The sequence below is a fragment of the Tachysurus fulvidraco genome, chromosome 1 (genome assembly GCF_022655615.1).
Source record: "Tachysurus fulvidraco isolate hzauxx_2018 chromosome 1, HZAU_PFXX_2.0, whole genome shotgun sequence".
Lineage (NCBI taxonomy): Eukaryota > Metazoa > Chordata > Actinopteri > Siluriformes > Bagridae > Tachysurus > Tachysurus fulvidraco.
In genome coordinates, this window is record NC_062518.1 from 30,849,867 (window position 1) to 30,864,375 (window position 14,509).

Here is a 14,509-nt window from a genome sequence, read left to right on the forward strand (position 1 = left end):
GAACTTCCCCCACAATAACCAGCGCAAGGTGGGTTTACGGTGTTGCTGCATGATGCTGGCTACTAGATCAAATGGCGGATGCGTTAATCAGCTGACAGTAAATGCTGCCACAATGAGCTCTTCTACAAGAAGTGAAAGTGATTGGCAAGGATTAGTGAGCGAGGTGAGTGTTTACAATCAGGCTGCTGTGGTAACTAAGAACATATGGAACAGGATGTAAACCACAAACAGCTGTTTTCATGCACAGACTTATGATCTACTTTATCTATTTATTAAGCAGCATCAAGACATTATTCTATATAAAACGGGATAGATATGATATATTTACTATGTGGTCATCATGGTTAGATTAGACAAGATTAGACAATGTGTGTGTGTGTGTGTGTGTGTGTGTGTGTGTGTGTGTGTGTGTGTGTGTGTGTTTACAGTTACAGTTACAGTTTACAGTTATGTCATTTTTATGCTTTATAATATTAAACCTTTACCTACCATTTAATTTACTCCCGATATGTTGCCAAAATTATATATTTGAGGAAAAATAAGAGATTTCTTGTGTTTCTTAAAGCATTAGAATAAGGATCTGTATCCAGTTTTATTAGACAAATACACTTGTGTAGGATATACAAGGACTTTCACTCGGCTGTAGACATTACAAGATAACAAGGACAAGGACACAAACATACATAAACACAAATGACCTGTCTACAGAAATATCACTACTGGGAAGTAAAAAAGAATAAAAACGGAAATTCTGCACCTAACCAAACATATGACACACGGTTATGTATGATATAAAGCACAAGGAATCTGCCCTTACAGAAAACTATTCAACAATTTAATTAAAAATAGATTAAAAAGTATAACTTAATGAAATATGAAATTTAATTATATTTTTGAAATGTAATTATTGGAAAATTGCTGTAGTATAATTAAGTATTATTATTATAGTTATTATTATAGTATAATTAAGTATTATTATTATAGTATAATTAAGCACATTAAGTGTATCTTGACAATGAAAGCAATTATGCTATTTGCTAAAAGGTTTATATATATATATATATATATATATATATATATATATATATATAGTGTGTGTGTGTGTGTGTATGTATAAGTTCTACACAAAATGACAAATTTTTTTAATAATATAAACTACTGTTGTTATGTAAAAAGGTAAAATATATATTTTTTTATTATTCATACGGAGGACTGGAGTTTTCCTTAGTTATGTCAGTTGAATTCTGTGCCAAAAGCTGTATCTAATGGACTATTATTTTTTTAGTTGTTATATTGGTCCACATTATGCTCCAAATGTAGCTGTTTCAAAGATTCTTTTAATTTTATGGAGTTGTCCAATTGCAAAATGAGTAAAAAAAAAAAACAGTGCTGTGGTCTTATTTCATATAGCATTGTGAGTGCATGCTGTTCAGACACCAAATGTAACAGATCACAGCATTTGGTCATCTGGGATGAGGCATCAAACATAAACTTTGCTCTTTGTTCTTGGATTGTGTTTAACAGATATTTTTACTGTTTGCTATCCTGGCAATCCATTTGTAATTCAGAATAGCTTTATGTAAGCAGGAAGTACAGCACTGAGAAAATGAAACAGGTTGAGTCTTATCTCCTCCCCTCAAACAAAGCGGAGTATTTACTTTTCCAGGAGTGTCAAATTAAAATTGAGCTTGAACTTCGAGTTCTGTGTAGTTCTATATCTGCATGGAAGTTCATATCTGGAATACTCTATATCAAAAAGATTGACTGCTGAATTCCTCACTATAACATAACTGTAACATAAATGTACATAAATAAATTATTTGTTTGTTTTTATTTCCAGTTTCTGATATGCAAGCGTAAGCTGGAGAGTAAGAAGGAGGCTCTACTGATTCTGTCCAAAGAGTTGGACACATGCCAGCAGGAGAGAGACCAATACAAGTTGATGGCCAATCAACTGCGTGAGAGACATCAGGGCCTGAAGAAAAAATACAGAGAACTTATTGTGTGTCCTTGAAGCATGCTTACTCTAGTGGAATTTTTGCAGTATTTATGTTGAAGACAGTATTCCCTGAAATATGATATAACATTAAAGAATAAAATGATAAATGTTGCTAGAACTGTACTGTGAGCTTTGCTTACCCTTGTACTCTGTGTTTCAGGATGGAGATCCTACGTTACCACCAGAGAAACGCAACCAGGTAGGACTGTGATCAATAGAATATCCACCAGAGTCATTTTAGAGAAAGGATTTCTCAGTTCCAGTCACAGAAACACCTAAATCAATTATTATATGATGAGCTGCATGTACTGTGTTGGGAAAAGGGAACACTTGATACCTTTAACACTTGGGCCTTCAATAATGGAGTGAATATTACCAAAGCTGTGATATAATACATTTGAATCATATAGACAGACTGGTTAACTGTTTTTATAAATTTTTTACATGCAGCCAAATTTATCCAAATGAATTTGGAAGTAAAACAGGATAAAATCCAAGCCTAGAGCTATTAAAAGGAAATGAGAAGTGAAAGATGTGTCAGATTGGAAAAATGCAAATGCCATGTTGTGTAGGCAAATCTACAGTCACAAAACAAAGCTGATAAATTCTCTAATCTGATTTGTTAGAAGGTACAATTTTCCTCTAACAGCGGTGCGAAAAGTAGGGGTTACTGTAGTAAAGTTACTGCAGGGTCACAGTAACAATTAAAAGTGGACTTTGTATATCTACACATTAACAAAAACATGCAATTGTTTATATGAAGTTAGCTCTGAGGAAATATATTTTACTTCAGTTTCCTGGTAAAATGACTATCTGCATTTTGTTTTGCCTTATTAAGTTCAAGGGACTAACAAAAGAGAGCTTAGTGAGGGAAAGAATAACTATAGCTGTTTATTAAACAAGTGACAACAGGAAGTAGCTTGTTCTGTTCATTTGTAAAATTCTATTTCAAGTTTTGTTTATTATTACATACAAATTGTAATAGTGTGTTATATAGTCAAATTCTTGTGTTATAAACAAGACTATATAGCTATTATATTAAAATAATCACCTCTGGGGTGGTAACAGTAACCAGACAACAGCTGTCATTGATTATTTTTCTGTACCAGCACTCTGTCATGCTTTGTTCGTTACTTTTCAAAGGCCTATAATATTCCACACAGACAATATATGATCTCTCTCTCTCTCTCTCTCTCTCTCTCTCTCTCTCTCTCTCTCTCTCTCTCTCTCTCTCTCTCTCTCTCTCTGCCCCCCTTTCTGTCTTGATTTATTTTAGGTAAATCTTGCACAGCTGTTGAGGGATTCACGAGACAGGAGTAAGCAGTTAGCAGAGGAGGTGAAGGAGCTAACTCAGAGACTAACTGAGGCTCAGGGTGACAACAAGGTACACACCCACACACACCCTTATAACACTTTTCTACCTAACAACACGGCTCTGTTTGCTGCTCTTGAATCATTGAAAATAGAGCACAAACTTTATATAAGGTTGCTAAAAATACAACACAAAAATAACATGACTGAAATAGTGTGCAAGTATAGTACAAGTAAGTACAGTATGCAAGTAAAACACTAGGCAGGGTGCACAGTTTATTGTTTTATACTCTATCTAAGCAAATCACCTGAACTGAAAGCTAGGGATTTGCCCCAACTAGAAAAAGCTGAATTATTATACAGTGGGCAAATACATAAAAATAAATCATATACATTAAACTGTGACATGCTGTCTTAAATCTACCAGAAAATCTTTTGAACCCTAGACAGTCATTCACATTCACTTTTATGAAGATTGCTGTTCAGTAGAAAAGTAGCCAGAGAAATGATGTTTGTTTTTAACCAGTTGATGAACTGCACTATTTTTAGCATATATCCTGGCATGATTCTCATGGTACATGGGGAAAAAAGGTACTTGGGTATGGCATGGCTTGTGTGGTGATACAATCGATAACAAAATCACAGTTAATGTGCTGAATTACAAAATCTGCTGTAAAAATCTGATACTTCTGCTTCCTCTACAGCTTTTGAGAATGACAATCACTAAACAGAGGCTTGGGGATGATGAGGTTGGGGTCAGGCACTTCCCAGCCCATGAGCGTGAGGATCTGGTCAGGCAGCTGGAGGAAGTGGGATTGCAGGTAAAGAGTCAGTGATGCCTAGAAAGATGAATTCAAGGCAAACACTTGTATTGTATATTTTTATTTGCTTCTGATTATAAACAATCAATTTTAAAGGCTTGAGTTGGAATTATTCGCTTAAGCGCATGTACAAACACAAGGTAGTTGTACATGATGTTTTTCTGTTCAGCCTGATGACCTTTAATGTGCTCTGTAGTCCCATTTAACCACTTGTTAACAACATGCCTTTTTCAAGATACAAAAAAGCTTAAAAAAAAACATCATGAGTGGGATAATACAGATTTTTTTTTTTTTTTAATTTTATAAAATCAGATTAATATGTAACTTGCTCTGGACAATGCCATCTGCCAAATGCTGTAAATGTAAATGTAGAATAAAATGTGAAAATATTTTGAGCATGTCTTTACCACAGACCTTATTTCAGGGATTTACTCAAAAACCCCTTCAAAAATCCACGGACTTCAGGACGATTGTGAAATGCAAATGGTTTTATGAGCCACTCCTGCAGCACTCTATTCGGCATAACTTTAATACAACATGTGACAGCACTAAGTGTAATAACACTAATCTAGCCGATAAGAGTGTAGTGCAGGTACATGTAACATGGCATGACCTAATACATTACCTCTGAACTGCCACTTTTAAATTTCATGACTGCTGAGATGTGCAATAGCAGTACATATTATTTGGAATTAAAATCAAGCTGTACATCACTGGACGTGTCTGACATCAGTGCAATATTATCCCTGTTTCAGAGAGAAGAACTCGAGAACTGCCTAAAGGCAGTGAGTGATGAATTAGAGGATGTGAAGGCAGAAAGGACTGTATACAAGGAGAAAGCTGATCGCCTCAACCTCGAGCTCAACCATGTATTGGGTGGTGGAGGCAAACGCATTGTGGATGTGGATGCTCTTTGCATGGAGAACAGGTCAGGCACTGTTTATGTAACCATTACAAGTTCTTATAGTGATCCAGGCTAAACATTAGCATGCCATATGTACACCTGTTATTATATTTTATATATATTATAACATGTATATATTACATGTTATAAAGCCTCCTACTGATTACTCATACTATCATATTCAATTCAAGCACAAACTGAATCAAGGTATAGAGTACAATATCTATATTAACAAAATCAAGCAATTGATGAATATTGCCTACAGAAAGTTTTAAATTAAGACTCATTTTTTTCATCTGTGTAGCATTGGTCCTGTATTCCTAGATTTTTTGTAAGCACTTGCAAAAGGTTTATTTTATTTTTTTTGTCACTATTCTGGGCAATAAATAATAGAGTGCAATTTCTTACCACCTCTCAAAAATGTATGTTTGCTTTGGTAGGATTATGTACAGTAAGAAGCTAAAAACCAGAAATAGGAATCCTAAAGTATTCATTCCTGAATCCCAGAACCAGATATTTACATGGCAGTAAAGCAAATTTAAATGTAGAACTAGCTGCTTTAACATCAAGTCTTTCATGCAGAACATTTAAGCTTGACTCAATGTCTTGTTGAAATCTCTCTTGATGGCCAGGTTTAAACCTTGTGGCAACCAAATTTTAGGCTGGAATCATTCCATTATCAAGAGCTCCTAAACCACCAACCAAAAAGCAGCGTCAAACCCTCACTGATCCACCATCATATTATAGGAGCTATTAGGAGCTTTTCCTCATTTGCAGTTCTTTTCTGCATCACCAAACATTTTGATATTGGTCTCATCAAACCAGCACATGATTTGAATTATTTATGGCACAAACGCTGCTAAATATTATTCTTTCCTTCTTATATATTTTATATCCATTACTTGATTTAAGCAGATCAACACCAATCTGTCTATTTTCGGTTAGAGGTTCTTAGTTTTTTTTTTACTCATGGTAATGGATGTCAGAGGGACTTCCCTTTACATTTGTGCAGCCAACATGTTTAAATGCTATAAAAGAGGTCCTTAAGAACAATTGAAAAGTTTTTCAAGAATTACAATTTATTTTTATTTATTTCATATATTCATTAGTGTTGGCAATAATAGTCCCTGATAATTATTCAATAATATTATACAAAATATAAACAATAATACAGTGTTACTAGTGTTGTCAACAATCTTATATGTATTGTAACCTTTTTTTTTCCAATTCAAATTTAATTTGGTTCAGTATTTCACATTGCCATTGCTCATTTAAATGTAGGTATTTGCATGAAAGGCTGAAACAAGTTCAAGAAGAAGTCAGTCTGCTGAAAACAAACATAATGAAATACAAGGTATGAATTAAAAATGAAGCATTTAATAGATAAAAGTTTAGTTTAAGTTTTGAATAAATGCAATTAATTTCTGTTTACTAAGCTGCTTCCGTACTTGTGTATTTGTGTTTGCAGAATGCCCTGGACCGGAGAAAGAGCTCGAAAACAACTGGCAAATCTAACACTAGTGCACTTACTGGTGTGCTCTCTGCCAAACAGGGTAACTGGACAGTAACTCTGAAGTGAATATTTCATTTCTAAGATGTGATGAATTAGTGAATTATTCAGTTTGCTCTGGGAATGTCTTTAAATGGAAATCTTTATATCACATTGCTCTCTTCTGTCTCCCGTGTATTCTTTATTTCCCCATATTCACTTTCATACACACTTTCAATTCTTGCAGTGCAAGATTTATTGTCGGAGGATAATGGATGTGGTCTTCCAGTCACGCCTCAGTCCCTCTCTGACCTAAAGTCTCTGGCCATGGCACTGCTGGAAACTATTCATGAAAAGAACATGGTTATTCAGCACCAACGCCAGACTAACAGGTATGTGTGTGTGTGTGCTGTGGTGGATTTGTGTGTGTGTGTGTGTGTGTGTGTGTGTGTGTGTGTGTGTGTGTGTGTGTGTGTGTGTGTGTGTGATCTATAGACTCAGTAATGCAGAAAATAATAAACATCTTTTGTATTTTTAAAAAATAAGGGTGCTGTTGACTTTTGCACAGTACAGTATTTCTGGAGTGAAGTCATGCTTAAAAATGCATACTGTAGATGTCTAGAAACTGACTTCTCCAGCTTTGGTGTTAATGTTCCTTTAATAGGATTCTAGGGAACCGGGTTGCTGAGCTTGAGAAGAAATTGAAGACTCTGGAGGTATCTGGGCTTTGGAGTTTACCAGGTCAGTGCTATGTTCTAATAACCCAGTTTTACACTCATTTCATCTTCTATTTTTGTTGCTGTATCTTAACTAAAACACCACACATACAAATACATTTATCAGTGTATGTGTTTGTGAAGATCCGAAGCCACAGTCCAAGCAATGAATAGAGCAACGTTATGAAATATGTATGGCTGTATCTTGCTCACTTTTATCAAAACTTTAACATCTGGGTGAAAAACAGTCCCATCTACACAAACTGGCCACTTTATTAGGGACATCATACAAATGCTTTGTAAGATTACTCTCCAAACAGCCGACAGTTCTTCATGGCATGGATTCTACAAGGTGTTATTAAAATACCTTTGAGATTCTGGTCCAGGCTGACATAAATGCATTAAATATTTGCTGCAGGATTTTCAGACACACTTACTCTTGATCTTAAAATCTCTGTTCTAACACACCCCAATTCTTGCTATCAGGGTTACTAATCATGCTGGAAGTAGCCATTATATATAAGGTAATTTGTTGGGTTGCATAGTGTCCAAGGTTGGCCCCATGGATTCATGCTGTTGACACATTTACATTTACATTTACGGCATTTGGCAGAAACCATTATCCAGAGACCAAATTTGTATCTTCCATCACATGTTACCGTATAAGAAATCTAAATTTATCAGACCTGATGATGGTTTTTCTAAAATACATCTGTTCTTACCTGACAAGAGTTGAACCCAGTATGGTCTTCTGCTGTTGCAGCCCATCTGCCTCAAAGGCTGCATGGTCTGACATGGCTTTCTTCTCTGCATGGTTATTTAGGTTACTATGGCCACCACGTCAGTGTAAACCCATCTGGAGTATTGTTTAAATTATCATGTGTAATAAAGTGGCCAGTACTGTAAGTGTATATGCCTTAATCTGTATTCATCCCAGATGGAGCAGTGCTTGCATGTCAAAGCTTTGCTGTATGAAAATCATGTCAGATATAAAATTTATTATGTTTTCTCTCCTTTCCTTTGCTGCTTTGTTAAGGTCTGACCTACAACATATCAGTGGGATTAGGGAGTATGTTTCTGTCCTTCTTGCTTTTGCTTCATTATCACGTGTCCTCAGGATGCTGGGCACCTGCTCCTTAATCCACCTCTCATTTCTCTGTCCTAACCACCTCCCATAAATACTCCATCCTAATGTGACATCTGTGTGTCTTCAGAGCTCACACCCCAAGTCCTAATGATGCAGATATAATGCTTTTCTGCTCAAATAACCACATCATTGTCATGATCACAGCTGAAAAGTTTAGTAAATAGTTTATGTTTATTATTGTGATACTGTAAATTTATGTGGTACTTATGGTATTTATTAGAATCAAAATATAAATGGGAAATCACATGCATACATCACATAATATCAACAGCAAATAAACAAAATAGAACCCTTAACTCTACTTTACCACTATAATTACCTAGACCAATAAATAATTCCAATCTCAGCAAATCAAAGATTCTCATTTGTTTTTAACTCCCTTGTGTAAGTAGAGGCCATGGGCATTACCAGTAAGTTAAATGATGTTCAAGTGGGCAGATTTGTTCTGCACAGGTAATGATGCAGTTATAGAGATGATATAGGAATAGCTCAGTGTGTTCATCTGCCCAGTGACAAAGAATCCCTCAGGGGAAAAAAATGGACTCAACTTTATTTTTGATTCACTGACAGTCCCAAAGTGTGTAGAGATGTGTTCAGTGGTGCGTTAGGAATAGATGTACTCTAGATTATTTCACACTGCATTTTTTGATATGACGCATTTATAAAGTACTGAAAGTACATTCAAACTAAGAAAGAACAGGTCTGAAATGTATCGTTAGTTGGCAATTTGATATTACAACAGCTCTTTGTTTTAGTAAATTTTGATTATCTAATATTTAGAAGGGAGGAATATCTTGGTCTAGTGGGTATTTCTGTTAACTGTAATGTGAAATACCCCTAAGATATGAGAGATAATGTAAATGTATGAGTGTATGGTGCTCTGTAATATACTGGGTTCCCACTAAGGATTCTCAGGATAGTCTCACTGACCAGGATAATGTGGACACTTAAAATGAATGAATGAATTAACATTAAATATAGTTTTATTTGACTGCACTTTGGAACTAACCGCATTTGATGCTAGTACCTTTTATCTAAGTTTATCAAAGCATGCCAGATTTTATTTGTACTGCTACTGTATGCTGTTACCAGTTCTGTCATAGAGGAGGACAAGGCTCCCATTCTCCATCCACAAGAGGGCAGTGTAGCTCTTTCATCATTTTAAGTCTAAATCCGATGCACTGTGGCCCAGCACAGCTCGCCTGTCATAAGACTGTCTTTCTACCACATAAAGCTGACAAGCATCCATTACAAAAAATGATTGCCCACATTACGAACACATTTGGGGAATGTGTTGTTATTAGTGGAATTTGTAGACGAGACAGAGGGCCTCGCGGCTCGCCCTGCGAAGGTAAATGCTGCAGGGAGGGAAGTGAGCGGCCTTGTAAAAACAGACAGCCTGTACCAGTTAATGCCAGGGAGAAAATAGAGGAATAATGTGACCATGAGGATGGGAAATGTCAGCATTTCATTACATATTAAGAGCACAACCTGCTCATAGTGCAGAAACACAGCCAATTCATCTGCATAGAAATGTTCATTTATAAACCAGTGTGAACTATTTTTCCAGTCAGTTCATCCTCTGTTATTGTCTCTTTAGGTGACAGTTTGTGTTTAGAATGATGACAGACTAACGGTCATGTGATGTGAAAATATGAGCTCAGACCAGTGACTTCACTTTCCTGCATTTTGTATGCATACAAAAGATGGGCAGGTGCACATTTGCATGGGATAGTGCAGGCACTTTTACTGCCGTACAAGTTGTAATAATTGTGAAGAATAGCATCCGTTTGTACATAGTTTGTGTATATGAGAGAGAGAGGGTTCTGTCCAAACTCGTGTGTGTGTGTGTGTGTGTGTGTGTGTGTGTGTGTGTGTGTGTGTGTGTGTGTGTGTGTGTGTGTGTGTGTGTGAGTGAGAGAGAGAGAAAGAATGACAGACACAGGGAGACAGAGAGAGAACGGATGGATGGGCAGCTGCCAGGTGGGAATAGCCACTCATCCATCCATTCCGCTTTGCGCAGCAGGCTGTGCCAAGCGTCCATCCTACTCTGCATACCAAATTAGCCCAAGTTTTTAATTGGTTCTGAGGTGCCTTTCTACATCACATCAATGACCTTTTCAAACCAAGAGAGCTGAACATGGTGCTTTTTATGCATCACTCATTCACCACTAGAAAAATAATAACCACATTTATTATGTATGGATATGTGGGTCAGAGATGAGGATGAACAGTGAGAGACAGAAAGAGATCTAACATGTAGTTATGTATGCATTAAGTATGCTTTAACAGCCTTTCTTGCCACTCATTGTTCAGAAATATATTACTTTTATGTCTATAGACAAAATGCTATATATCCTTACACAACTTGCTGTTTGACCTGGTAGTCTTAATATTTCACATATCATTTCCAGGAACGTGGTTTTAAGACAGATCAAACATGTAAGCACCAGCAACTGCTATCTGTGATGGCACACTTCTATAGTGGAAGTGTGCCTGTGAGCAGCATATGGCTTTAGACTGTGATGCATACAGCTGGCACTAATGAAGACAGATGACAGAGTGGCCACTTCCTTTGTGTGTGGGGGGTATGTTTAGTATATTTTGTTCCAGTTTGTATTGATTGGCATTTCTAAATTGTCTTTAGTTTTTTGCAACCTAGGTTGAAGTTAGGCATTTGTGTATTGAGGAGGGTTTGTTGTTGTGAGGTTTAGAGTTAGATGTAGTAAGGATAATGTCAGGGTTACTGAGGTTGAGTTTGGGATCTAACACCCCTGTCTTGTATAGTGCAATTTTGATTTTATTCATCCCATCTCATCATCATAGAATCTTCCTCAATAATTCTGAACCATTCATACTGCTAAAGTAGTTTTCTTAAAATTGAATGATAACATTATTTTCCCCTTTTGGTCTTGGTGTTCAGCAGGAGGTAAAGATGACATTAAGTTGAATGAGAATCAGCGTGCCACACCTCCCTCCTCTCTTGCCCTTCCCTTACAGCCTGTACCCAGTGAACGGCTGACTGATTCACAGCCCCCTGCAGGTGAGGGGGTGTAATTGTGTGTAACTGAAACTACTGTTCTCTAATTGTGCCCTCAACTCAAGGCTAAAGAGCCATAATTAGCTTGATCACTCTCTGTATCTCGTCCTGCATGTGTCTCCATGAGCGCACCTCTGCTTCACACACACTATTATCACTGTGGTGGTTAAATGGCCGATCCTTTTCAAATGCCATGGCATTTTGCAAATGCTAGCAAATTCTCGCCCACTGACATTCACCAACTTTTGGAACGTCTTTGGAGAAGGGATGGTCCATAAATATGGATGCCAGGCATATTGTGAACTGTTTCTCTTTTCACTCACACTCGAGAAAGCTGTGAAAGTGTTTAACCTTTTGCTTGCATGCATTCAGACATGGCTCAGTAATCCAAGAGAATGGTTGTCAATCGCTTCTCCACATGGATGACTTCACATTACAGTGCTGTTTTAATATGCTGGTGTGAAAGCACTCCTGTAAATAAACCTATTTCTGCTATTAAGGCTACTATTCTAAAAATTGCTTTCGTGTTTGTTCACAGGTCAATTTTTATTTATCTCTATCTGTCTTAATAACGGTCTATTACTCTTATTTTAAGATGATATAAATTTTATAAGATGAGCTGTCTTGGAGTTGTTGAGATCCTACCACCATTTCAACATTGCACACATTAGCCCACAGGGCACTGCTTCATTAGCAATGGCACTAAAACAATGACCATTAATCTTCTTTGTTCCCCTGACTGATTCAGATGACAGGACAGGAAGTGGAGGGTTTTTGCCATGGGAACTAGACACAGCTGGCGATGACAGCTTCCTGAACGTGTGGCCTCACTCCCGCCCCAAACCAGATGGAGGTGGAGATGAGGTGGAGACACATGTCACCTTTGAGCAAAGGGAGGAGACTCAGTCTTGTGGGCTGGAAATCCTGCGCCAGGCAGACCAGCACATATGTGATGAAGAAGTGGAGCCAGTCGCCAAGATGCAGCCAGTCACAAAGCAGCATCCTGTTGTCGAGGAGGGGGAAGTTGTAGAGGTGGACAGCAGTTTGAATGTGGAGGAAGGTGAAGATGCTGCAATGGCACTGGCTTCTCCAGCATCCGATAGCTCTGATTATTCTCCACATCTCAGTTCAATGCGCATCTGTGACCAAAACCAGCAAGATGACTTTATGCGTCATGATTTTAGACAGATTTTAAATGTAGCTAGTGATCCTGAAGGTATGTTGGAAGAGAACTTCTCAAGTCTTTCGTCTGTTTCCAAAGAACCTACCCCAGCTACATCTCTCACACCAAGGTGGGATCTGGACTATCAATCAGGAGAGACGGATAGCTGTCACAGTGAAAGTGTGGCTTAAACTTTGAATAAATTCTGTTTCTTATAACTTATAACATGATATCTGTAGAGCAAACATTTTTCAGTTCTACTTTGCTACCCTGAATGTTTCATAGTTTCCATCAAAATGCCTTAATATTTAGTCAATGACCTCACTCAGGCATTGAAGATATACAAATATAAAATATGAAACCTGCAGCATCCAGCTATAAGTGAAGTAAAGTGTGCATACTTCACTCCCATATTTCCAGATGCAGGAATATTCCTGCAACATAAAACTAGTGCATGTTGTAGTGGTTTTTGTGGTTTGCTTTAGTTCTGTTCATCTTTTTATGTTGAATTACAGTAGGCTACATTAGCAACAACAGGATACTTTGTGTGCTCACAATGAACTTTATATAAATGCACGTATATCACAGACTGCATCACACTAGAGTCAAGAATAAGATCTCAATGAACTGCTCAGTATCTTACGTGTTTACACTTTATGTCAATTTAGTATTGTGGTAAAAGGGGTCTTAAAACAAGTCTAAGAAACTCTTTCAGCACTGAATGTTATTGTTAACTTGCTGTTGTAACAGTTTTGTTGTCCTGATTGCTGATACCATATAGTTTCTACCTTCTCTGTTTCCTATCGTTTCTGTTATATGTTTATTTCTTTTAACTTCTTTATTCTTTATTTTTGAGAAAAGGTCAGACAAGTCTTTGTGTGTATAATACAAATGATGTAGTTTTCAATGAACCACACACAGATCTTGCACAAATTACATTTGAATCACAAATGATTTGCCAACATTGTCAAATTGTTTCAAATCATGATGGTATTGCTGTTTGCAGAACTAATTATACACTAATTTATACGTTTACAAGTGTAGATTGTGACTGCACTCTGCTTTTTTGCTGCATGTGCCTTATAATGCAAAATGAACTGTGCTTTCTTTGTCGGGAGAGACGAGATAATTATGATGGGATATGTAGGGTTTCTTTTCTTTTTTAGTCTCTTGGCATTAAGTTCATGTTAAATATTTTGTTTATGACATGTATACTCTGATGTGGTATGCCTGTTTAATCAAATATCAATATATATTTTTTCAAAATTTCACGCATTAATTTCATATCGTCATTTTCTGTTCTTGAACCCGTGCTGCATGTGTAACTTGAATGCATGACACACTTAACAACCGATTGATTGAGAAATGGTAGTTCTGAATCCTAGTCAGTTGTATTCTCTTGGTCAAATCAAGAGCCAAGAAGCTTTTATCATCATTTCAACCATTTATTGTTGGTGCATGTTTGCGAAGATTTGCAAATGCGTCCATTGCAACCCATATTTCAGAAATAGGCAACATAGTAATGCAAACTTTCCATATGAAGGTAGTCTGTACTCCAGATTTGTGTTTGACAATACAGTGTCACCGGTTTATTAGAATCGTCCAGATCCCCTGTAGATGTAGCTAATGTTCTGTGAAGACCACAAGAGCAGTGTTTTTGAATCGACACCCTTATGTACGTTTCAATATCAACAACCTGAAAACAACTGATATCTCTTGCAAAGAAGTAGCTTCTACTCTTATGCTTCCTCTTGCTTGCTTATTTTCAGGACTCAGTTACTACTTCCCAGTTCCTTTCAGGTTGTCCACACACACATACACGCACACACACACACACACACACACACACACACACACACACACACACACACACACACACACACACACACATATTTCGTCTCACCATGGACTCAGCTGGCA

The 14,509-nt window shown here is 37.0% G+C and overlaps 1 protein-coding gene across 5 annotated transcripts; it reads left to right on the forward strand.

Moving 5' to 3' along the window:
• Window positions 1-13,860, forward strand: ccdc149a (coiled-coil domain containing 149a). 5 transcript variants are annotated; one of them, XM_027176831.2, is made up of 13 exons: window positions 1-163; window positions 1,841-2,002; window positions 2,160-2,198; window positions 3,276-3,383; window positions 4,015-4,131; window positions 4,887-5,059; window positions 6,317-6,389; window positions 6,504-6,588; window positions 6,772-6,916; window positions 7,189-7,265; window positions 8,277-8,309; window positions 11,311-11,430; window positions 12,176-13,860. In XM_027176831.2, exons 1-13 carry the CDS (start codon window positions 50-52, stop codon window positions 12,778-12,780), a joined length of 1,851 nt encoding a protein of 616 aa, XP_027032632.2. In that variant the 5' UTR covers window positions 1-49; the 3' UTR covers window positions 12,781-13,860. The 5 variants fall into 5 exon arrangements, with proteins under 5 accessions (XP_027032632.2, XP_047657236.1, XP_047657239.1 ...); XM_047801280.1 differs by having other exon boundaries at window positions 11,314-11,430; XM_047801283.1 differs by lacking the exon at window positions 8,277-8,309.
• Window positions 13,861-14,509: the final 649 nt, after the last annotated feature.

Bases quoted from the DNA above. Each gene is read 5' to 3' on its own strand.
- ccdc149a (XM_027176831.2), top strand. From the start codon at position 50: ATGATGCTGGCTACTAGATCAAATGGCGGATGCGTTAATCAGCTGACA. The intron at 6,917-7,188 runs GTATGTGTGTGT...TTCCTTTAATAG, and splicing joins CACCAACGCCAGACTAACAG to GATTCTAGGGAACCGGGTTG. The intron at 7,266-8,276 runs GTCAGTGCTATG...TGCTTTGTTAAG, and splicing joins TGGGCTTTGGAGTTTACCAG to GTCTGACCTACAACATATCA.